General features: G+C 29.5%; 1 protein-coding gene across 1 annotated transcript in view; it reads right to left on the reverse strand.

Annotated features, from left to right (window-relative positions):
* Positions 1-18,502: 18,502 nt before the first annotated feature.
* LOC129945187 (uncharacterized) overlaps positions 18,503-24,759 on the reverse strand; it is a 9,797-nt gene continuing 3,540 nt past the window's right edge. The window contains exon 3 of the mRNA XM_056054844.1: positions 18,503-18,717. Coding sequence (XP_055910819.1) covers positions 18,503-18,717 — 215 coding nt within the window. The remainder of the gene's footprint in view (positions 18,718-24,759) is intronic.

Here is a 24,759-nt window from a genome sequence, read left to right on the forward strand (position 1 = left end):
TCTCTCTTAAAGAGTTGTTGGACGAAAGCGTGAAAATAATCAACTTTATTAAATCACGGCCGAAGGATACAAGCATTTTTAAAGTATTGTGTGATGACATGAATAGTCGACATACGTCTTTACTTCTTCACCACACTTTGATTTTCAAAATAAGAGCTGAAGTTAGAAACTTCCTCATTGACGACAACCTTGTTTTAGGGGACATGTTGTGTAATGAGGGTTGGTTATTTAAATTAGCGCTTCTGTCAGATATTTAAAAAAAAAAAATGATTTGAGTGTATCACTTCAGGGAAAGGCAGTTACTGTTTTTGATGCCAGTGACAAAATAGAAGCATATAAAAACAAAATCCAGTTTTGTTAAATCTATACAAAATCGAAATCAGCTTCCCAATGCTCAAGGAATTTAAAAAAGAAATAAATTTAAACATTCCCGATGTTATTTTAAATAAGTTTCATATCCACCTAGTAGGTTTGCTTTATAGCTTCCTCCCTTATTTCAAAGACGAATTCCACCTGAACATTAAGGAAAACGTATGGGTAATAAACCCGTACTCTGCCGAGTTCGAAAACCCACCTTCCCTCACATCGCAGCAGTTTGAATGCTTGATTGACCTGACATCGGATTCTTTGGTAAAAGAACTTGTTGCAACAAAGAAAATAATAATTCTGCATGTTTTGAAACCAAAACAAAATATAGATCCCGTCTCGATATACAGTTTCAGCTGTCCAAATTCAAACGGATGTTTCAGCAAAAATAAACATTCACATTTTTCCCACTAAAACGAAACTCCATACAATTATAATGCATATACATATGTGCATAATATAAACTATGTAATTCCTTATTAACATTGTTCCTGTTTTTTCGTTGTAGAAACTGTTTCCTAAATTTAATAAAATAAACAACATGTGAAAATAACGGCATTTAACTTGCTTCATGTAACTTTGAAAATGTCATATGTGCATCGAAGTACTCCCGGTGAAATTTCTATCGCAAAATGCTCCGCGACTAAAAAGATTGGCTGGCTTAGAACAACTAACATATTGCTAGTATTTGGTAGCAAACCCCTTGGTTGTAATAACTTGAGCACTTCTTCGAGGCATGGAGTCAATTAAATTGCTTATAATGCTATTTGGGATACTTTCTCTAGCCAATTTGATTTGATTATGCAGATCGATTATATTTTTGCAATTACTCCTTACAATTCATCGAATTACAATAGATTTTCTATGGGATTGAGATCTGGAGACTGTGCTGACCATTGTAACACGTCAACCCGGATTTTTTGATACCACGTCTTAACCTGCTGAAATAATATTCATTTCGGAGGCAACTGATCCTCAGCGTGTGGCAGTATTATATTTTGCAAAATGTCTCATTCACCATCTTTTTGGTGAATCAGTCCCAGTCCATACCCTTAAAAATATCCCCGCATATTTTTGGTAAAAATAAAAGGCTATTTACAGCTTTGAAAGATCTGAGTCCTCCATCAACAGCTCGTCTCCGAATTGTTCTACCGCTAACGTTTAAGTCGAGTTGGGTTATTATTTGCAAAATCTTTTCCTTTTGTTGTTTTACTTGCCCTGCCACCTCGATGAACTGTTTTAGCCAACACAAAATTGGGTTAATTGTCCTACTAAAGTAATATTAATGATCGTTTTGAAAACTAATTTCTCTTGTGGTCTGTCTATTCAGAGGCATCTACATAATGCATTACATTTTAGAAAAAAATGAACATGATTTGTTTAAGTTATTATTTTTTGAATGACATAAAAATGGAGGTAGTTTCAGTTGCTAATGTTTTTCCAACACTGTACCTCTGCTTGAACCAATTTTGGAAATATTGGGAACTTATTTCCGAAGTGATTGCTTTGTTTTTGGTAAAATGTAGCACCCGCCAATTTTGCCTGTTGTGCTCAGAATTTTTTTTAAATTCCTGAAAATGGTATGCTAATGTACCGCACGTGCATTTTCCACATACTTATATGTGGTTAGCATGTTCCATGGCTCTATTTTGCCTGCGACACTCTTTTTATTTTTATAAATGATCTTTTGTTTGATATATGTGACAACTTAATTTACGGGCGATAGTGTAATTTTTGAGCTAGTTTTTTAGATGTTTTCTACTACATTGTCTAATGGGGAATCAAAAACAAAAACTCAAAAGCTCAATGCTGTTGTCAATCACAAAAGTGTGTGCTATAAAAAGATAGGCGACGGTTTTCTAACTGAAACATTTATATCTCTTGGACAACTAAGAAGGTTTTCATGAATATGTAATGCCTATTTTCATAAACAAAACTTTTGTAAAATAGCCTGCTGCTCCTTAAAAAATTCAGCCGTATCATACTTACTTCAAGGTTTACCCTTCACCCTAATTTCGGATAAACTGTATAGTACAGAAATTATTTTTTTTAGTCGCACTACACGGATGTAAAATGCTTTATAAGACTTAATATTTTTTTCAAGTTTTTACCCTTTTATTATGGAGTAGAGGCATTTTGGGCTAGTTTTTATTAGCTTGCCAAAGGAAGTTATTGTAATGGGTCCGATTGTAGTTTTTTTTTTATAAAAATCCAACAACTTTTTCATAAAAAAAATAAAATCTACGAAAAATAGTACGCCAATTTGGTAAAAATGTATGTTCGGTTCTTGATATCTCTCAAATTAATTTCCTTCATCCAATTTGTAAAAATTTAAGAGATGTTACTAAAAATTTGTTTTCGACTAAAAATCTATTTAACAAAATTAGATGTTCAAACTAAAGTATTTCTTTATATGATTGGTTATGATGATTTATGATTATGATTATATTCTCTATACGAAAACCTACAATTTTTTAAGCAAGACAAATCGACAGACGGGATTAAAGTTATCAGTGTGGGTCGCATCCCAGCCTCTTTTTACTTTTATAATTGATCTTTTTTCTGGAATTTCTGGTCCACCTAATTCGCCGACCATAGTTATTCCTTTGGAGGTTAACTATGAACGGAGCGTATGATAAGCTCACTAAATTCTTATCTTGACAACATTGTCTAATGGGGAATCAGAAAAAGTGTAGAATTTAATGCTTTGAAAACTCAATGCTGTTTACAATCACAAAAGCCTTACCCTCTCCCAAGGCTAGGACAGAATTGGAGAGATTTTAGATAAATAGCCACTAGCTCCTCAAAAGAATCAACCGTATTACCTTCCTCAAAAAATTCAATCAGGCAACGGCCTAGTCACTGATAAAGCTTCTGTTCCCATCGATCAACAAAATCAAGCTTCAGTGAGCGTGGTTAGTAGAAAGATGGGGCACCGTGTCGAAGCCTACCGCGTGCTGTTGTCATGTGTTATTTCTGTCTGTTTACCAGTTTACCTGGATCCCAATTCCAGACATTTTGTATTGGACAGAGATACATTTTTTGGTCACACTACACAAATGTTGAATGACTTTACCAGCCACAATAATTCCCAATCATCGCAATGTCTCGACATTCAAAACCAATGTTTATCGTTTTGATCTTTTTTATTGGGCCACAGTTTATTTCTTTTAAAATATAAATTTCAGAACAATGTTAAAAAACCTTTTGCATACCAAAACATGTTATCAGTCGTCTTGTCGATGTCACTTTTTTTGAACTCATTTAATAAAACATACAATTTATTTTCATAATTTTGTTTTATTCACTTGTTTTTCTTGTATTAATTATATAAAAATTATTATTCTTTGTTTAAACAACTTTCATTCCATACAAAATAAATAAATTGATCACACTTAATTTAAATAAATATGGTTCTTTATTTTTTTTCTTTAAGTTCTTAATTATTATTAAAAAGTTAATGTATCTTCTTTTATAATATATAATTCTAATTGTAATTATTTTCTTAGTTTTTACAATTTTCTTTTAATATAATTGTGTGTAAATAAGTATTTAGTTTTATTTTTCGTCAAAAATAAGTCAAATTTGTATGTATAAAATAAGAACAAACATATTATCATAAAAAATGTATATTATACAATTTCGTGCTAAGCTTTAGTATAAATATAATAGTTTTTTTTTTTTTAAATTTAATTTATTGTTTTTTTCTTCTTAAATTGATTTTTTTATTTTGTAATAATTAATATAACATCTTATTTATATAAAAAAAACTTCTATACGATAAAACTAATAAATTAATTGAATGAATCAAAATAAATGTGGGGCTCTTAACATTATTTTGACTCATTCAAAAAATGTGAATCGTAATAAAATAAATGTAAATTTAAATAAAAATATTATATTAACGTTGTCACATTGTCAAGGAAAAAACGTATCTCTTTTTAACAAGACAGATAAGATTAAATGTTGTCAAAACTTTTCCTTTTCAAGGTTGAAAGAGAACATTTGCAATCATCTTCTGTCGTAAATCATAAATTCATAATAAACAATTCTAATTTAATTCTGAGCTCAAGGAAGAGTTTGTATGCCATACAGTAGGACAATTAATCTCTACGAGTGGAAAAAGAATGGATCGAAAAAGGACACACATAAATAAAAAAGTCATTTTTTAAAAATAATGCTTTAACAATATTCAAATAAAATTTATCTACAAACAATAAATCTGAGACTTAACACTTTTAAAATTCATTTATAATTTATGGTCAAAATTAACGACACTACGCTCCACTCTTTGTGAATAGTGCTTCAGACACACTTTTGTTCAATTTGCATGTGAAATCTTTTTCTTTTGGGTACAACCAATGACGAGGACAACTACCATGCCATATAGTGTGAAATGGGAAAAATTGGTTAAAAAGCTAAAACTTTGTCATGCAACCCCAATTTGGCTGACTCTTTATTTTCGAGTTCATATATGTATATAATAATTTATTTCGCCTGTGGGTTATTGGAGATATCCTACTATTAACGTGGAAGAACTTCATTCTTCTTCCTCTTTTGTCCATCCCTACAATGTGTTAGCACCAGGATATGGTGAGACATGGACATGGACATTGGCGATAAAATTTGTAACTACTCATCTGGAACAAATTACTTTTTTTTTCCAACACAAAGTGCTAAATCAAAAAGACTCATATATATTTTAGACATACATAACAAACACACATACACAAATATAAATGTGAGAAAAGAGGACCTTTGAGTCCTTGTTTTCTGCTCCTTGAATTATTATTATTATGTTTGTATTATATGAAGTTATAATAAATTTAGTTAAAAATAGAATCCTATTTTTAAAAATTTATTGATTCCCATAATATATGGCAAAGTTAAGGGCAGAATAATATGTTGCCGATCGAAAATTAATGCAGGATGACATTATCAAGTCACCAGGAAACCGTTTGAGAAGACACAATTTATGGGTTGCTATATTAAGTAAAATAGGGAAACAACTTTATGAACTTTTAGTTCAAGTGATTTAAGGGACAATATGAAATATGTGGTAAAAGAGATTAAGGAAAATTGAAATAAACGAACATGTATTTATTTTGAGTATTTAAAGAAAAAAACAAAAGAAAATGTATTTGGTCAAACGTTGTCTGAAAAACATAATAAAAATCAAAAAGTACAAAAAATAATTCCATTTACGTTTCAGGATATAACAACACAACAAAGTTCCTATTGAGAATGTCTCCATTATGTCTGATTATTGTACCACGAGTTTCTACCTGAATCATAGAATGTTGCTTTCCAATGAACTTGGAAGTAAGGTGTTTCTATTATTTTTGTATTGTTTATTTTAATCTCAATAATATTTTAGTCCCTTTTTTTTGTGTATAAAATATGCCATTTGAATTATTTATTTGAATTAAATTAATTGTTCAGCGTTGTTTTAGTAACTTAATTTTTGTTTGACCAAGATTTTAAAAAAATAACTTGGTATACAATTCCTTACAACAAAACTGACATTCTTTAAATACATTTAAGGTGCTGTTCATTATATTTTCAATAATCTTTTTTCAAGCTTCAGTACTTTTAAACATATTTGTGGTTGAGATAAGCCAACATGACACAAATTCTTGTATTTCGAAATTTGTTTTCATTTTTCGTGACCAAGAAACAAAACCATTAAAAGCATAATTACCATAGAACTGATACTGAACTGAACTGAAAACAGGGTTGTAAAAAAACTGCTGAAAAGATTTTTGAAATTATTTGATCATATTTAGTATTTAGTATTTATTTATTTATTGATCAATCAGACAAAAATATCTTACAGACTACTTGAAAATAACTTACATAAATAAAAATAAATATATATGGGTATGTACATAGTATTTTGCTTATTTTAAAAATTAATTATAAAATGACGTTATAGATTACATTTAAGGGTAGAACGATTACGATGAAAGACAAAATCAAAAACACAAGAAATACGATTAACTTCACGGACACAGCGAGTTACTGGCTCATTTTTGGCATAATTTGTCCTATAATCGCTTTCAAAAAATAAAAATCTAGTCCTCAGAGGACGACTTGGAGCATACAAATCAATTAAAGACAGAAGCGAAGAACAATTAATACGAGAAGACAAAATATCACTTACAAACAATACAGAGTACATTTTTCTACGGTTTTCGAGTGACTGAATATCAATTAGCTTAATTCTAGTTGAATAAGAGGGCATTTCAATATTCCAACCAAGTTTCCAAATAACGAACCTAATCCATACTCTAAAATAGATGAATTACGTTTTATGAAACCAAGCATTGTGTTAGATTTTGCAATGATGTATTCGATGTGTTTTATAAAGTTTAATTTACAATCAAATATTATTCCCAAATCTTTTTTTTTCAAAAACTTTTTCAAGAATATTATTGTTTATTTTGTAGTCGAATTTGATTGGATTGGCAATACGCGAAAAAGTAAAACACTGACATTTGGAGACATTCAAAAACAAGTCATTAATGGTGCACCAATTAGTTAAACAATCAAGATCGTCTTGGGGTAGATAGCAGTCGCGTAGGGATTTAATGCTTTTAAAGAATTTAAGATCGTCCGCAAAAAGAAGGCGGTGTGAGTTTTTTAAAACGTTAGGCATGCCATTAATAAAAATCAACAACAATAACGGTCCAAGATGACTACCTTGCGGTACGCCAGAGGTTACCAAAAAAGGAGAAGATTGAATGTTATCTATGGAAACAATTTGATAACGTTCCGTTAAGTAGAAAGAAAGCCATGATAGCATAGCAGAGTGAAAACCTGCGCTTTTTAGTTTAGATATTAGTATCAAATGATTCACTCTATCGAACGCTTTGGAAAAATCTGTGTAGATGACATCAACTTGAAAACCCTTTTCTAGTTTATTGAGGACATAATTTGAAAATAGAGTAAGATTGGTGGAGGTGGATCTTCCCTCCTCAAACCCATGTTGGTAAGGCGATATTATTTCTATATTTTCGTTATAATTCAGGTAAGATTGTCGAATTGAAAACTTTTATTTTTCTCGACGTTTCATGGTCACTATAGTCTAAATGAAAGATATTTAGAGAAGTGTATGTGCGTGCGTGCGTACGTACGTTCGAAAGTCCGTACATTCGTGACGTTTTTTTCGTCCATAGCTCAAAAACCAGTAATGATATCGACTTCAAATAAATTTTGTTAAACAGAAAGATGAAGAAAACACTCTCAAAAAAAATGAGTAGGTTTTCTTACCATGGCAATTTCAAAAAGAGGTGAAAATGTTGGTTAACCAAAAATATCTCATGAACCAATAACTCTAGCAAATTGAATAAAATTTTATATTACATATTAACGGTTTTTATAAATCAAAACAAACTGAAAAATTAATATTTCTCACCTCAAAAATGTAAGGAAAAAACAATTTTTCACAACAAAGAAAATCTTTTTTAATTTTAGGAAAAATCGAATAAACATTTTCTTATCTACACTAATATTATAAAGAGGAAAGATTTGTATTTTTGTATGTAACGCATAAACTCAAAAAGTACTGGGCTGATTTTAATAATTCTTTTTTCATTAGAAAGCTACATTATCACTGAGTAATAAAGGCTATATCTAGTGCTAGATTACTGTAGCAATCTTTAGAAATTCTAATTAAAACCAAACGAAAGTGGAAAAAAGTTAGCCATAAAAAAATGTTCGACGATATCTAAAAAGAAACTATTTGAATTTTTGTATGTATGTAACTATATTAAGAGATAATGTGATTGTAGCAACTATCATTACGGGTCCCGCGGTCGGTCAGCTCGCACATGTTCCGCGGATCCCGATGATACCAACTGCTTTGCCCATATCTTTTAAAAGGTTAAAGTTCCCCTTAAAAATATTCTTTGCCCTAACAATAAATAAATCCCAGGGACACAGTTTTTCCACAGTTGGTATCGGTTTAAGGAAATAGTGCTTTTTCCCACGGGCAACTGGATGTGGAACTTTCTCGAGTATGATCTCCTGAAACCCAATACGTTTAGTTACCACCTACAAATACCTCAGCCAACGAAGTGTACAGGGAGGCTTTAAGATTAGCACACAATTTTTTCTCTAATTTAGTGATTCATGATCATTTTAATTAGCAATCTTATAACTTAAATATCTGCACCTATTTATGTCTACCCGAGCGAAGCCGGGACGGGCCGCTAGTATAAAATAAAAACCTAACAAAAAATAAATAAAAGTTTGTAAGAATGGTTTTTTGACTCAAATATCTTTTCAAAATTTAGAGATATTGGCTTTAAACTAATTTTATCTCTTGAAAAATAGTATTATCAACAGTCAGTAAAATTTTGAGAAAAACCGAATTGACAGTTGTTTTACAAAAAATAAAAACCTAACAAAAAAAAACAATGCTAAACTTGATAAAAATTTACTTTTGACTCAAATAGTTTTTCCAAAATTAAAAATATTGTCTTCAATTTTTTTTTTATTTCACACAAAACATTGTTTTCGATATTCAGTAGTTTTTCATAAAAAAAATAAAATCCACAAGAAATAGTACGCAAAATTGGTCAAAACTGATGTTCGGTTCTTGATATCTCTGAAATTAATTTCATTCATACAATTTGTAAAAATTGAAGAAATGCTACTAAAATTGGTAAAAATTTGTTTTCGACTAAACAAAACTAGATTTTCAAACTTATCTATTTCTTTATATGAAAAATATTGTTGGTAATTTTTTAAATTTTAAAGAATAATTCAAGTAAAAACTTTTTTAACCTAATCCTACAATTTTTTAAGCAAGACATATCAACAGACGGGATAGGAAGTTATCGGTGTGGGGCGCTTTCCAGCCTATTTTTTTATCTTTTTCTAGAGCTGTCATAATTTTATATTTTTTAAAAATCTGCGAGTTAAATTCGTTTTCACATTTAAAAAAAATGATTTTCCTTGTTATCATTTCAGTGTCCTTTTTTTTATAATTAGCAAAGACTAAAAGGGTTTTTTATACCTTTAATATGCCAAAGACACAGTGTGAGCATTAGGAAAAGAGGAAAGGGTTGGTTAGGAGTTGTCGGTGTGCATTGGTTTTAAATTTCTGAACATTGCAATGACAGGGAAAGATAGAGAGTGGCAAGGCGTTCCACATTCGCGTAGTACGGCTAAAAAAGGAATCTCTGTACTTCATAGTACGGCCGAAGTTGGGCTCAACGGTTAATTGATGGGCATTCCTATAAGCGCGGGTATTGCGGTTAAATTGTTTAAGGGGAGGAATGCAACTCGCTATTTCACTAGAGAATAGTCCGTTAAAATAACGGTAAAAAGGGTGAGGCAAGAAACCTTGCGTCGATGTTCGAGTGATGTAAACGAGTTGATGATGTTAATGTCACCAGTCGTTTTAAAGTACAAAAAACTTAACCTTGTCATAGGGACACCTTTCCAAATATAAAGTTATATAGAAGTTTTGAAAGTATGCTGACTTTTAAGATTAAAGACAAACTAGAAGGAGTAAAAACCTTCTTGCATTTTCGGAGATATCCTTAACACTTCAGCATTTTTGGCAATGTCAAATATGTGATCACTCTATTAGAGGTGATCTGTGAAAAAACTGAAAGTTGATTAGTTTCCTCAATTCAAGAGGTGCTCAAGGATAGCATATTTAAGGTTGGCTACGCTTTATTGATAGAAAACAGCATTGACTTAAAACCATCCAATACAACTTTTATTTAGCAGTTAAATAGGTTGTTTCCTACTCAACGAATAAGGATTCATCAAGTGACTCGGAGTTTAGTGACAATCTCTTTTGAAATACCAAATTCAATAATATTATACTCTGCAAAACAATGTAAATAGTTATACCACTGTTATTATAATATTGTAATTTTTTTTTTTAATGTTAAAGAAACAATTTTGCATATCAGACCAATTTTAGAAATCATGTTTTTTATCCCTCGAACGATTTTGAATCCTCAAACTATTTAAACGATGTGACGGATTATCCATTTTGTGGTTTCTAAAGTATAAGACTAATATTCGACATCTGTCAAACTATGTTGTTAAAACTTTCTTTTTTCAGTTGAAAATCTGATATTTACGCTTTAATATCGCACAATGCATACAAATGGTGAAAACCTACGCCAAAAGTAGTGATTCTGCCACAGCGACATATCGTGCTTTAAAAGAAGCAATTGACAATATGTATTGTGAAAAAAATTTAAAGAGACTGGATTGGTTACAAAAATTGTAAGGCTTAATGCCTGTGCATCATCTTTTAGCTCGTTCCATTGAAAATATCGCTTTTGTAAGTGCAAGTGTTACCGAAGACCCGAATATGTTGATACCTCGCGTTCTCAGGAATTATTACTGTCTTACTGACGTATTTTTATAAATTACTTCGTGCACAAGTTTTTAATTCTTTTTAATAAAAGTTTAAAAGACTATCTACGTTTTGCAAAGAGATTTGAAACTATTTCTTTAATAATTCTTGAAACTTTGAACACCTATTTTTATATGGATAAGTTTAAAAGTGCAATTTTTATACAAACTTAGACATTTAAGTGAAATTATTTCTTATTTTATTTGCTAATTTAGTGGTGGAGAAAAATGCATCGCAATTTTTGTGTGAAAAAATTAGGAATTTAAAGAATTGGTAACCTCTTGCTGTTCGATACTTTGTGTTCAAGATAGTAAAAATGATTTTTGAATTGACTCTAATCACTTAAGTTATGAGATCAGGGAAAGTTTGTATTATTTAAAACTTCCGTAATTACTTTAGAACTTCAAATATATATTGAATTCCAAAGACATTTTTGGTCCACTTGTAATTTTTCTGCTAACTTACACTACTCGTACACATAGTCTCCTCATTATCATTTTAAATAACATAATCAGCATTCACGCTGTTGCCGACAAACAAAAAATACTAAAAAGATTCTTAACCTTCTTCGTGTAGCTATTGTAACAGATTTCTTTTCATAATGACATCGGCTTGTGACTTTATTAAAACTCTCGTTAACCTCATTTAGTAATATGATGTTATTTTTTATTTTTGTTCAACTTTCAAACATTCTTTGGTTCTTTCAAAAAAGTCTTCAAAGAAGGAAGACCAATTTTGCAAAAGCCAAAAGTGAAAGCTGAAGCGTGCATATAATTATGTGGAATCTTTTGTCCCTTGAACCCTTCTTTTTCGGTGCGCGGATTATATCGACTAATGTTATTCATTCAATGTGGATGAGTTTCAAAAATTACTACCATTATGTTTTTTTACAAATTATAACATTCTTACATCAATTTTCAAAATTTTACACTGATTAAGGGGCTTAGTTATGTGAGTAATGAACCTATTTCCTGTTTGTTCTTATAATCAAGATGAATTCAAATTGGATGAGAAAATTTGTTTTTCATCATGAAACATAAAATAGTGAGACATGAAAACTAACGAACATAGAATGTGCCCAAAATTGCTTTTATTTGTCTACATCTACATAGTTATTATTATTGTTCGAGTCTTTTCACTTGGATAGCTAATAAATTATTGTACATAGTAAATTATATTATTAAAGTTTAAATCTTGAAATTTTAAGAACACGGAACAAAGTTACACGTTAAAAAAAAAATAAGCACGAAAATATGTTAAATGTTTATTGAACACCAGTTTTAGATTCTATTTTTGAAATGTAGCCAAACATTTTTTCAATTATTAAAAACATGTTCATTTCGTAGAGCAACAGCTTGTCGGTACAGACAGGATCAAAGCAAAAATTTAATTAAAAGGATTGTTTTAAAATATAATTATAGGTATTTTCTTACAGAAGGCAAATGTTAACCCATACCAAAATTGTGTGTTGCCTGTTTTTCCCGGAAATTATAAATGAAAAGAAAATTTCATTGTTAAAAGTATTCAAAATATTTTATGCAGGAGTAGCCTTAAATAATTACAACACACTGAACACATTGATGTAATTTCATTAAAAACGTTTAGTATATGGACTTAGACCGCGTTGATTTTAGTGACGATCTGTGGTGAACACGTAGTGCACATAATAATTCTGAAAGTCTACATTTTATTACCTCTATGATACTAAAACAATCAATTTGTTATGCAGCACGTGGATGCTGCATAAATGTTTATTTTAGCACCAAACTATGCAATGTGATGCTATAAAATAAAAACAATTAAAAGTAACAAAAATCTAAAATAATTAAAACTGAATAAAAATAAAAAAAAAATAATTCAAAAATAAAAACATGCACATCAAATAGTAGTTTATTTCAATAAAATAATACAGGGAATATTCATATAAATATATGTATGTATGAATATAAATTTTATTTGACACAATTAGGACAATTCGTGCGCGTCGAACGCAACAAAAACGGCCTTTGGCATTCTTTTGAATCTACATACGTATAACATTTTCACACGAATTAAGAATAAGGTGTAGGTATGTTTTTCTTTTTTTTATGTTATTTTTGTATATGAAAAAAAAAAATATGTAAAAAGGCACGTTTCTCACGCATTGGAATTTTATTAATTCACAATTTCCATGCAAAATTGGTTCACATTGTTAAAAAACATGGTTCTTCGTATTACAACATGACACAGAGGGGACAAACGTAGTATTACAATTCACCTTCTATACCAAATGCCAACATTGATTCATTTTATTCATTTGTGCAGGTAGACGAATAGAATTTATAATAAATGTAACAAGAACAATATTTTGAATACCAAATATGAAAAAATGTAGGAAGCTTTAAATACATTATGTATTTGATTTGGTTTTTTAAGGAGTGGGTGGAGTTAGAAAAATTCTTTAGAAATATTAAATTCCTTAATTGTTATTTCAATTTAGCCGCTAAATAAGGTTAGAATCCTCAGAGACTGTGACTTTAAAACCATTACGTTCAAGGAACGGACAAAAATAAATTCGAAGGATCCTAATTTTAAATTATCTATTGAAATTAAAGTATAGACAGATAAAATCAAATCTTTCACAAATTTTATATGATAAATTTTGTGAGGATTTTTGCAGTTTATCAAAATCCTTGAAATGGAAAATTTATATATTTCCCTTATCATGACTTGGTCACGCGATAGTGGTTCTAGGTATTAAGGGAGGTTGAAGCTTACAGCATTTTATGAAAATAAAAGATTATGTTATTTAATTTACTAGCTAAGCAGTCAAATAGTGTTATAATAACTTTTCATTCATGAGATAAAAGTTATTAGAAATTTAAAATAATATTTGAAAATAGTACGTATACGCCGTGGTGCACATCCAATGTTAATTTCTTCTCTTATGCTGTGATTGATGTTTTATTTATTTATTTGAAGCTACTGCAGAATGTAATTTGAGCGCAACGAACATTTCTGACTGACTTCGACTGTTAACGTTAAGACGTCTTCAGCTTGAATGAACAAACACGATATAAAACCATATACAAAAACTAATCACATCTGTCATATTCGCAAAAAAACTGCCAAACAGTTACAGAACTTTTTCTTATCTTGAGAAAATTACTTAACGTAACAATTGTCATACAAAAAGTTTCTATGTTTGTACTCTTTTAACATATTTCTATACGTGAGCGTTCAAAAATGAAGTAGGTCTTGTGTCCATTCCCCACTTTCTTAAGAAGTTTCTTTATACATTTATTTTTTAAATAAAGCTGTTTATCAAAATTGCATTAAAATTTGTCAGCTTTTTAAAATTCATTTCATTTATTCTTAGATTATGAATTTAGTATTTTTAAAAAGCTTGTGACTTAAATTTGAAAATGCTCTTTTATAAGTCAAAAATAATATCTTTAACTTCCCAGTTATTGTAATCGGTTCGATTTATCGAATTGAAAATTTTGACATTTCTCGACCTTTCAAGGTCCCTAGATTCGAAATAAAAGATTTAAGAGAGATGTATGTATGTGCGTGAGCCCATAGCTCAAGAACCAGAAGAGATATCAACTTCAAATAAATTTTTTTATACAGATAATAATTCAAGAAGATGCAGAAAGGGCTCTCAAGAAAATTGCATAAGCGGTTTTTTTTTACCAAGAGTTTAAAAAAAGTTGAAAATTTTGGTTAACTCTAAATATCTTACGAATTAAAAACGGTAGAGACTTAAATTAAATTGTATGTAATATATTGTAATGTGATGATGATGATTTTATTTCCAAATTAATTTTGTGCAACGAACAATAAAGTTTTAAACATTTGGTGAAATTTTGAGAAAAATCAAATTGACAGTTTTTTTTTCAAAAAATAAAAATCTAGACAAAAAATTTAATAAAAGTTGGTAAAAATTGATTTTCCACTTAAAAAACTTTTCAAAAGTTTAAGACATTGAGTTTAAACTACTTTTATCTTTTAAAAAATAAAGTTGTCAACATTCAGTCATATTTTGAGGAAATCTAGTTTTTTACAAAAAATAAAAACCTACCAAAAAAACAATACTAAAACTTGGTTAAAATTAACTTACGACTCAAAAAGCTTTTGAAAATTGAAAATATTGTTTTCAAACTCTTTTTATTTAACAGAAAATATTGTTTTCGATATTCAGTATTTTTTTTTTTATAAAAATCCAACAGTCCGTTTTTTCATAAAAAAAATATTAAGCTGTCAATTTGCTTACAAAATACAAATTTATTTTCGAGTTATCTTTTCAAGAATTAAACATATTATCTTCAAACTTACCTTTTTTTAGATTTTTATTTTTATAAAAAAAACTGTCAGTTTATTTTTTCTCAAAATTTAACCCGATGTTAAAAACGTTATTTTTCGTTGCAAAAAATTGTTTTGGAGATGAGAAAATTTTTCGTAAAATTATCGAGGTTATAATTTTGTTTGTAACCTTTAATTCGAATTTTTTCCAAAATTATGTTTTTTTGTTTGTTATAACGTTACAATGTGTAATATAAAATTTAAGTCTCAAGCGCCATTGGTTTATGAGATATTTAAGGTTAACCAAAATGTTCACCTTTTTTTTAAATGTTATGGTAAAAATAGCAGTGCTTCTAATTTTATAATTAAAAAGTGCTTAAAATTCAATTTTTCTTTATTTTTCGTTAAGTTAGTATTTTAGTAGCATATACAAAATTTATAAACATAAGCTCAAAAATGGACAATGGGACGGTCAAGACACTGCACTGAAGAAATTCGAAAACTTATTAAAAAACTGCGTTTGGAGAGAAAAACCTACTAAAATATTCAAGACATCCAAGGCTGCTCACCAAAATTGGTCAGTAACGCCTTGAAATTGCAAAAAAAACACTAGGCCCAAAAAGATGACTACTGAAAAAACTGACAAACAAAAATATTCAGTTAGCAGAAGAGAACCCTATCATAGGCTCTGGGAAAATAAGAAAGGGACTTCAACTGTCTGTTAACCCTGTCACAATACGAAGACGTCTTTAATAAGCGAAGTTACCAGCCCAAAGTCCACGCAAGGTACCATTCTTGACGAAACGGCATGTGGCAAAGATAATGGAGTTTGTTAAAGGACATAGAGATTAGGCAAAAGATAAATGGAGGAATGTTCTGTGGAGCGATGAAAGCAAAGTCGTCTTTTTTGGGTCCAAGGGTCGCCGGGAATATGTGACAAGACCCTAAAATGCAGGAATCGATCCACGGTAGGAAAAATTATGGTAGGGGCTTGCTTTTAATATTACGGGGTCGGGCCTATTTATCTTATCGGGGGTATAAGGGATGCAACCGACTATGTGAAAATTCTCGAGGAGGTTATGTTACCCTATGCTGAAGACAAAATGCTGTTTGTTTGGGTATACAAACAAGACTATGACCCAAAGCAAACGTCAAAATTGAAAAATCATGGTTTGCGCAGAAGAAGTTATCCGTTCTGGAGCGGTCCGGTTAATCCCCCGACCTTAACTTTGACCTAGAAACGTAGAGAAATGTCAACATTTTCAAATTCACAAATCGAACCCATTACAATAACTTCGTATGGAAAGTTAAAAAGGAACAATAATTTGATATTGAAATTTTGTCTGTTTATTCAAACCTTTTTTTATAAGCTAAACAATAATTTAAACTTATTTACCAGTTAACTATATTTCCAATAATTTACCCATGTTTTCAAGTTGTTCAATACTTTATATTTTTCAAACTAAAAGTATCAGCTATCAAAATGAAAAGTTCCATTCAATAAAAACTATTAAGTTACATTTGAGTAGAATTGAAAAACTTACTGAATATTGAAATTTTGGAGAATAAATAATTCTGCAGAACAAAACATAATCATTTTTTATGGAAACTTATCAAAGTTCTGTTTTATCAAAATTCTGTGTTTTTTTAAAATTAAATTTCTTTATGATCAAAATTTTGCCGAACAACTCTAAATAAAAACATTTTATTGAAATAAACAAAATACTACTTCTTTTAAAAAAACTCAGTATTCAAAGAATCATAGACTTTCGGAAAATGATTTACTAATTGAACTAATTGCAGAAAATGATACTTTTTCAAAAAAAAATTTCTTAAAACCCATTTATTTTTTAGCAATACAGAATTTTAAAAAGACGTGATTTTTTTCAACTGAATTTTGAAAAGTTGAGTTTTAAAAAAAAAATGATAAATAAAAACCAGCACTATCTAAACAAAAACTTCTAATGCAAAATTAGTTTGAAAAGGTAACAATCCATTGTTTTTGAGCACTTCGTAGGGATATTCAAGAAAAAACATTTGTAAGAAACTATTCATACAAAAAATAAGAATTTGAAGAATACAAAATCTGATTTTTATCAAAAACGGCTCCAAATAAGTTGAATCCAATTTTATATATTTCCTTCGCTCATTTTTTCTCAACCAAAAATGATAAACTTTATTAAGCTAAAAATATACTTTAAATTTTATCGAAATTTTGTACATACATTTTGGGAAATTTAGAAAAATTGTTTTTCTTCAAATATTAAGCTGGAAAGAATACATTTTCTCAAATTTGTCAAATTGTTATCCTAAGAAAATTTATAACAAAAAATGTATAGCAAAAAATAAACCCAGTTCTGTGTAACTTAAATAAACTCAATGATTAAAAACAATATAAATTTCTCAGGTACTTACCCTCCATTTTTGAACAAAGCGTCCAAGCGAATGTTTTTGTAGATCGGGTCTACACTGTTAATATAACGATGCATTAGTTAGTTTTAAACGCGTTTTGTTTTGGAAGCATTCAAAAGTTTGTAAAACTTAGAAGACAAGTTTTGTTTGGTATGTGACAACATTTTAAAATCTAAATTTCTTTAAATTTAATATATGTACAAACAAATTAAAAAAATAATCAATAAGCTAACCCCTTTCAAAGCGATAAATTTAATTATAAATTTATAAAGTTAGTCCTTAACTATTCAATTAAAATACTATCTTAAGGGTTCCGGAGGAAGGACCCTTATAAAAATTTAACAATTTTTTAATAAATTCCTTGTATTTTATAACTAACTGTCAGATAAATAATTTTCTTATTTCACTAAAACTTAAGCTCTATAGTAGTGTATTAGTTGTTGTTTCTTTTTTTTATATAATTTTAAATCTATAAACTTTATAAAATTTAAAATAGATTTTTTTTTTGTATTTATTTATAAATGACATACCGCATTCGTATCACATCCCAGGTATTTATAAATTTGTTTTATTTTGTTGTATTTTTTGTTTTGTTTATAAAATCTAAATGTTTATCTCTTAACCTTTACTCTTCTATATTTTACAATTTTCTCATTAATTTTAAAATAAAATATATTTATATATTATTTTTAAATAATTTAAAATACTTATAAATAATATATAAGTTAATTTTATAGCGTTTAAGTATGTATTTATGAAACCCAAGAGCTTTACAATAATTTATTCTAATTTTAATTTAGAAATAAAATTAATTAATAATAATTTTAAAAAAATGTATGTATTTAGTAAAAATTTAGCGTTGCTAACCTACAATAAGGAACATTCTGGTTTCGTTGTATTCTGATACTGTTGCTGCTGTTGTTTCTCATTCGGATGTTGATGTTGCGAATTTCTTTTAATCAGATTGCATAGAATGCATTCTAAGATTGTAAATTTCGATGCAGACGACTTTTGACTCCTTGTATCCTCGAGGTAGCAACAATGCTCTTTATGCTACACATGTGATACTTGCGTTTGTGTATGACCATTATTATCACGACCAATATCCGTTCGGCCAATATCATCGTCCTGGGCGACCGGAAGCCATTTGTCAAGGAATTTCGGACGAAATAGCAACACAAATGTTGTACGAAATTGTCGGCTCATGGCACAGTAAAGGATAAAGTTTATACCGGAATTAATTAAGGCCAAAATGTCCATAACTTCACCTGATTGGAAAAAAGAGGACAAAAAAGGGTTTTATTATTTATTATGAAATTTTTTTTAGCATTAAAAATATATGTATAATAACCAAAAGGATATTTTAATATGATAAAACAATTATCCTTTCTACTCTTTCAAATGCTTTATTGAGAAACAAAGCTTTGGTTGAAATAAAAAAGTTCTTATTTTTAATAACTTTTTATTTAATTTAACTTATTTATTGAGTTTGAACAAATTAACAAATAATTTTATGCAAATGAACAACGTTAAAATAATATCATGATTATAAAAGGCTCTTTAATGTTTAAAAAATTCAAATAACACAAATATGACCTTTTCAAAAACCCAACTCACACTCAAATTGTTTGAGAAACATTTTAAAGGTAAAATACGACTTATTTTTCCGGTAAAGTGGTAAATATTTTTTTAAGGTAATGCAAATAAATTTGTTTCCAACTTTTTTTACTTCATCCTTAAAGTCAAGGTTTTCAGAACTCTTTGTTCAATTTTGTCTGTGGTAAATTTTTGTGTCTATTTTGGGTAAATCTGGTGAACGGAATTCGCCCGGATGGAATTTAATTAAAAAATCGTTTCATTAATCGAACGGAAGGAATGAAATAAAAGAACAAATAAAATGTAGAACGTAAGCATATAAAAGATGGCGCAAAACGAAACACTTTTAAATAATAAAAGTTTTTTGGGTACGCCTGGTGGTTTTGGTCGGCAGTAATTAATTTAATTATTTGCATGTGTTGTATTAACGCAATAAAACTACATATAATCTGTGCATACGCCATACATTGATTTTCTTCATTTTCTTCGAATTAATGCGTATTGAAAAATTTTCTACAAAATACCAATGGATACCGTGATGTATGAATAATGGTTTGAAAAATGTATAAAGGATGCAGTAAATGATGTGTGAGTTTTAATACATGTATATTGGTTTCAATATTAACAGAAAAAAGAGTTAAACGTAGTTTTTCTTAAAATGACTTGAAGAATATCTTTTGTAAAAGAAAACTACAGTTGAATCGAATCAGTGAAATGGAGAAGTCGCATTAGATAAACCATTTTTCATTTATACTTCACCCAATATGTGTTTTTGTTGTGTTTGTAAAAGAGGCGATAACAAAAAGGAATTTCCTTGAATTTGGTAGTTTTGTTCACAACCATCTTTATTTACCTTCCGGGAACTTTGCGTAGCTCTAAAGCTTTATCCTTGGGAAAAAATAAAACACTGTTGAAGAATTTCATTCTAAGAATTCTTAGTTTTTTAGAATTGCATATCTTTGTGAGATTTGGAAATGGAACTCAAAACACGACATAAACTCAAATAAAGAAACTTGGAATTTAACAAAAATTTCAAAAATCTTTTCCCTTTCAATTTTTTACATATGCGTATGTGGAATTGACGTAGGACATTTTAACTTTAAAATGGATTTGTTTTACTTAGAAGAAATACTTTTGGGATAAGAAATTGAAACAAAAAAATTGTTTTAAAACAAATAATAATTCGGCAGAGAAAATTATTAAATTCAATTATTTTTAAATACATAAGTAATAAACACCTACATCTTTTAAAACCCTCAAAAATGATTCAACACAACAAACAAATGGATTCTTTAACGAGTAGGTGTATAGAGGTTTATTTTGTGGTAAATAATGAAAAGAAAATATTTTGATTCTTCAAGACTTTCTTCGTATTTCCCTTAAACCCACACCCACAAAAATGATAAGCATTCCGTTGTATGGATTTTAATTGAAACAAAATACTTATACAAGTGTATTTTTGTATTCTTATAAAAATGTAGACACAAAGTAAATAAGACAAATAAAATATTTTCACATTGCCATCATATTGTTTTATTGTTTCCTTTCAAAAAATACAACGCCATGTTAACTTTTATAAATAAATTGCGATTGATATAAATACATATTATGAGGGTTTAAAGCAAAATAAAGAGAGGCAAGCTTTGTAGGATAACATTCCAAATGAATATAAACCTGCAATATACCTTTGTGATGCATAGTTAGAGAATATAGATGTTAGACTAAATTTGTTGACCCAATGTGTTTATTAATGAATTTTGTTTTAAGTATCTTTTCAAATATTTTAAAAACTCGTCATAGTGAAAATGTTCAAAATATTAAGAGTCGAAATTTTAGCCATATTTATGTCCCCGAAATTCAGGTTGTCTGAGGTTCAAAGGGATTGAAAAGTGGATCACTTTCTGTTAGAATATTGATCTTTATTTGAACTTAATAGTGGCAGTTGTTGGAAAAAATACGATGTTTAGGATCAAATGAGGACGATAACATAAAGTCATTTTAGTTTTGAGCTCACTAAGAAAACTGTTTGCACAAATGTTGTACGTTAGGCTAGTAAATTTGATTGAAAGAAATAATTTGATAAGTTGATATCAGACTGGTTTTCGGGCGGGCCTTTCAACGATTGATCAAATTGTTGCTCTAACGAGCGTTGTCATGCGTCGATTTTAATGATGCGTTTGATACCATCAACAGAAGCTAGCAGTTATTGCTCTTTCAACCAAATTTATTCGGATTTATGAACTACTTTTATTAAACACGTCTGCAATGGTTTGTAATGTCAAAATATGTCAAAATCCTTTAATACAGACACAGGTGTTCCACAAGGCTGTATATTGAGTCCGCTGATGTTCGCTCTTTTTATCAATGACATTGAAAATAAATTTCCTGGAGACGTCAACTATGGCGATTTATCCTTGAAAGTTTTGTTCTATATTGATGACCTGGTATTGTTCTCTGATAACCCAGTGACATTGTAGCTTCAGATTATTATAAACTTAAACAATATTGCGATTCGTGGGATCACACAATAAACATTTCTAAATCTAAATTTTTGATTTTTAAACTTCAAAACCATTCAGATAATAATGTACGAAATTGGACATAAGATGGTACCATTATTGAAGTTGTTAGCGAGTATATTTATGTTGGTTTTACTATCACTCATATTTTGAACATCGATAATCATATTCATGGTACTAGCCAAATCAGCTATAAACTTGATGTGGTCACATTTTTTTCTTCGTGGACCCTGCATCGAAATTTAAGGTTTTTGAGGCTACCATGAGCAGCTGCTTTTGTTATGGGAATCAAGTGTATGGATACCATTTTTTAGAGGATTTGGAAGGTATTCAAAGATACTTTTCCAAAGAATCTTCCGGCTGCCGCGTAGCACGCCTAATTACGCCATATCTGTTGAGTCCGGGTTTCCGCAAATATATGTTAGAAATTTAAAGGCCACGCAGACTATCTTATTAATGTCTTGCATAGACCTGACAATAATCTGCACTAGCAAATCCTGCTTATATCACTCCATTGTGGATATTCTCCTTTAAGAAATTGTCATGGTCTTGCCACTAAATGCAAACAAAAGAGAAGAATGGAGAAATAGCTTTTACAACTGCATTTCTACGGTTGATAAGGAAATGTACAAAACTAATCTCGAAAGGGCTAGAGAATCACTTTCTAGAGCAACCTATAGCCGTCTTAATTTGACTTTGGGTGATTATAATTATTTCTGTGAGGACATTTCTGCTTCTGATATAAGTTTAATATTTAAAATACGGACTGAAACTCTTGAGCTCAAATACAAGCCACAGAAAACTGACATAGATGCAATTTGTTCACTCTGCAACTCAAACCAAAACGAATTTGTTTACCATTTTTTGAAATTTGTCCTATTTTTCAAGAAATCTGTAGACTTCATTTTGATAAAAGCTTCTTTTCGTCGGAAGACTGTGTACGTGTTTTGAACGGGGAGTATGGTTTGAAATTGGTGGTATACTATGTCTCCCATGCAAATAATTACAGAAATTCTTATTGGAGTCTGTTTTAAATAAAAAACTTAAATAAAAAGAAAAAAGTTTTGTTTTAGCTAAACCTAAGGCCCGAATATATCATAACTTGAACCCCTCAGAGTTCGCCTTTTTTCCGTTTTAACTAAACTAGGAGTCCATATTCTCCGAAACCTTCCCACTTCTTCGCCATCTTCGGTTTCTTAGTTAAAAAAAAAATTAAATTTAAATATTTTGAACAATAATTTAAAGTACCTAATTGTTAATTGTTTTCTTTTTTCTATTTGTAACACATTTATTGTTACCTATTCTTTTTCTTCTTCAAATTACTTTGCCGTTTTAACTAAACAACGTTTAAAAAGTTGATCACATTTTTGTGATATTATTTATATGTGTTCTTTATTTTATATTCCATAATTGTATACTCTTTTTTCTCAATGTAAATGTCTTGATAATATTCGGCAGACGGCTCTAATTCCATGCTTGAAAGTTGTTTTTTCTATCGCAAATTATTATGTATCATTTTTAATGAATAACGACTTATCTATCTATCTATCTGTTAAGCCTCAAATTAACCTTTTTCATCTTGACCGTAGCTTTTTTTCTTTGTTCATTTACTACTACTCGTACTTTATTATACTCTCTCTCACTTTCTTTCTTATTTTCTTTTCTCTCTCCCTTTTTCTTACTTGCTTTGCTCTTTTTCTCTCACTCTCTTTCATTTTATTTATTGAGAAGCTCTTTTTAAAAAAATAATGCAATTTATATATAAACAAAGAAGTTTTTAAGAACATTTTTGATTAATTTTAAAGTAATACAAACACTACAAATATTGGTTCCTAGTCATCTTATTCTTCGTCGAAATTGTCTGCTTCGCGTCGTTGTTGTCATCGAAATCATCATCTTTTTCGGCATTGTCGTCACCTTCGTCGTCGTCGTTGTTCATTTAGGACGAAATGAAGTTCTCAAATTATGCTTAGAAAAACAGAAAGAGTCCTAAAGATTCATGTAGATTGAAATAAGGACGATGTAAAATCGTTAAGGATAGTATGAGGTTTCTGCATGCGGGAGGATATCAGGAGAAAAGATCCTTTTAAGGATCAGAATATTGAAACATTTTCGATTCGGGATAAAAAATGATTTTATCGCCGTAATATAAATTAATATTTTTAACAGGATGAATTTTAATAACAAAATTCTCAATGTTGTACAAATGCTACTTTTAAGTTAAACAAAAGAATAGTTTTATGGGCTTGTGACTTTAATCTATCAAACTACAAGACGATATGAAATTTGTTGATGCTGACTCAGACTTTAAACTTACTCTAGGAGCTATTTTTACTAATTGGTTCATATACGAGTAGATTTAGATTAGATTAGAAAGATTTTTTTTGCTCGTCTTAAATAATTTACCTACATTGTTTACAAAAATAAAAAAAGTATGGCATTTTGCAGTCTGCCTAGTTGACAAAACACAAATTTGAAACTTATTTTTATGAAACATAATTTGTAAATAGTTTTTTGAATAGTTTACTATTATCTTCAGAAACTCTCATTAACAATTCTCCCCCTATAAGTTAGAGCCAGATTGAAGTACATATACAGTTTTTTAACGTCGCCTTCGTTCAACTATGATACAATTTCATTTTCATTCAAAAAACACGTTCCAAGAACATTTCTTCTGATGTCTTTAAGAATTGGATATTTACCCATGAAGTGAAATACATTTTCTCTCACTTGTAGATTACATAAGGAGCATAATATTGGTAAATCCTCCCTATGTGGAATGAAGTTAAGAGGTACGAGCTCACCACGCAGCTTTACGATCATTGAAATCTCTCATCATTTTGAGCACATCATCAATCGTACAATGAGTGGCTGCAGTCCCGTTTTTAACATAACTATATAGTTCGTCGTATTCAGTAGCAGTCGGAAGATCTTTTAACGGTAGAAGCATAACAATTTTTCCACATCTTCATATTGCTTCTCACCTCAAACTTGAGCTGCATAGAATACGTGTGTTTCTGTTTGAGAAACACCTTCTCCAAGATCCGCTGATGGCGGCTTTTGCATTTGTAAGCTTTTCTCTCAGATGCGTTTCCATATTTAAATTTTTTGTCAAAATCACTCCAAGGTATTTCAACTCTTTGACAATCTCTATAATTTCACTATTTTTAACTAAGGCAGTTTCTACCCCCTCCG

The sequence above is a fragment of the Eupeodes corollae genome, chromosome 2 (assembly GCF_945859685.1).
Source record: "Eupeodes corollae chromosome 2, idEupCoro1.1, whole genome shotgun sequence".
NCBI lineage: Eukaryota > Metazoa > Arthropoda > Insecta > Diptera > Syrphidae > Eupeodes > Eupeodes corollae.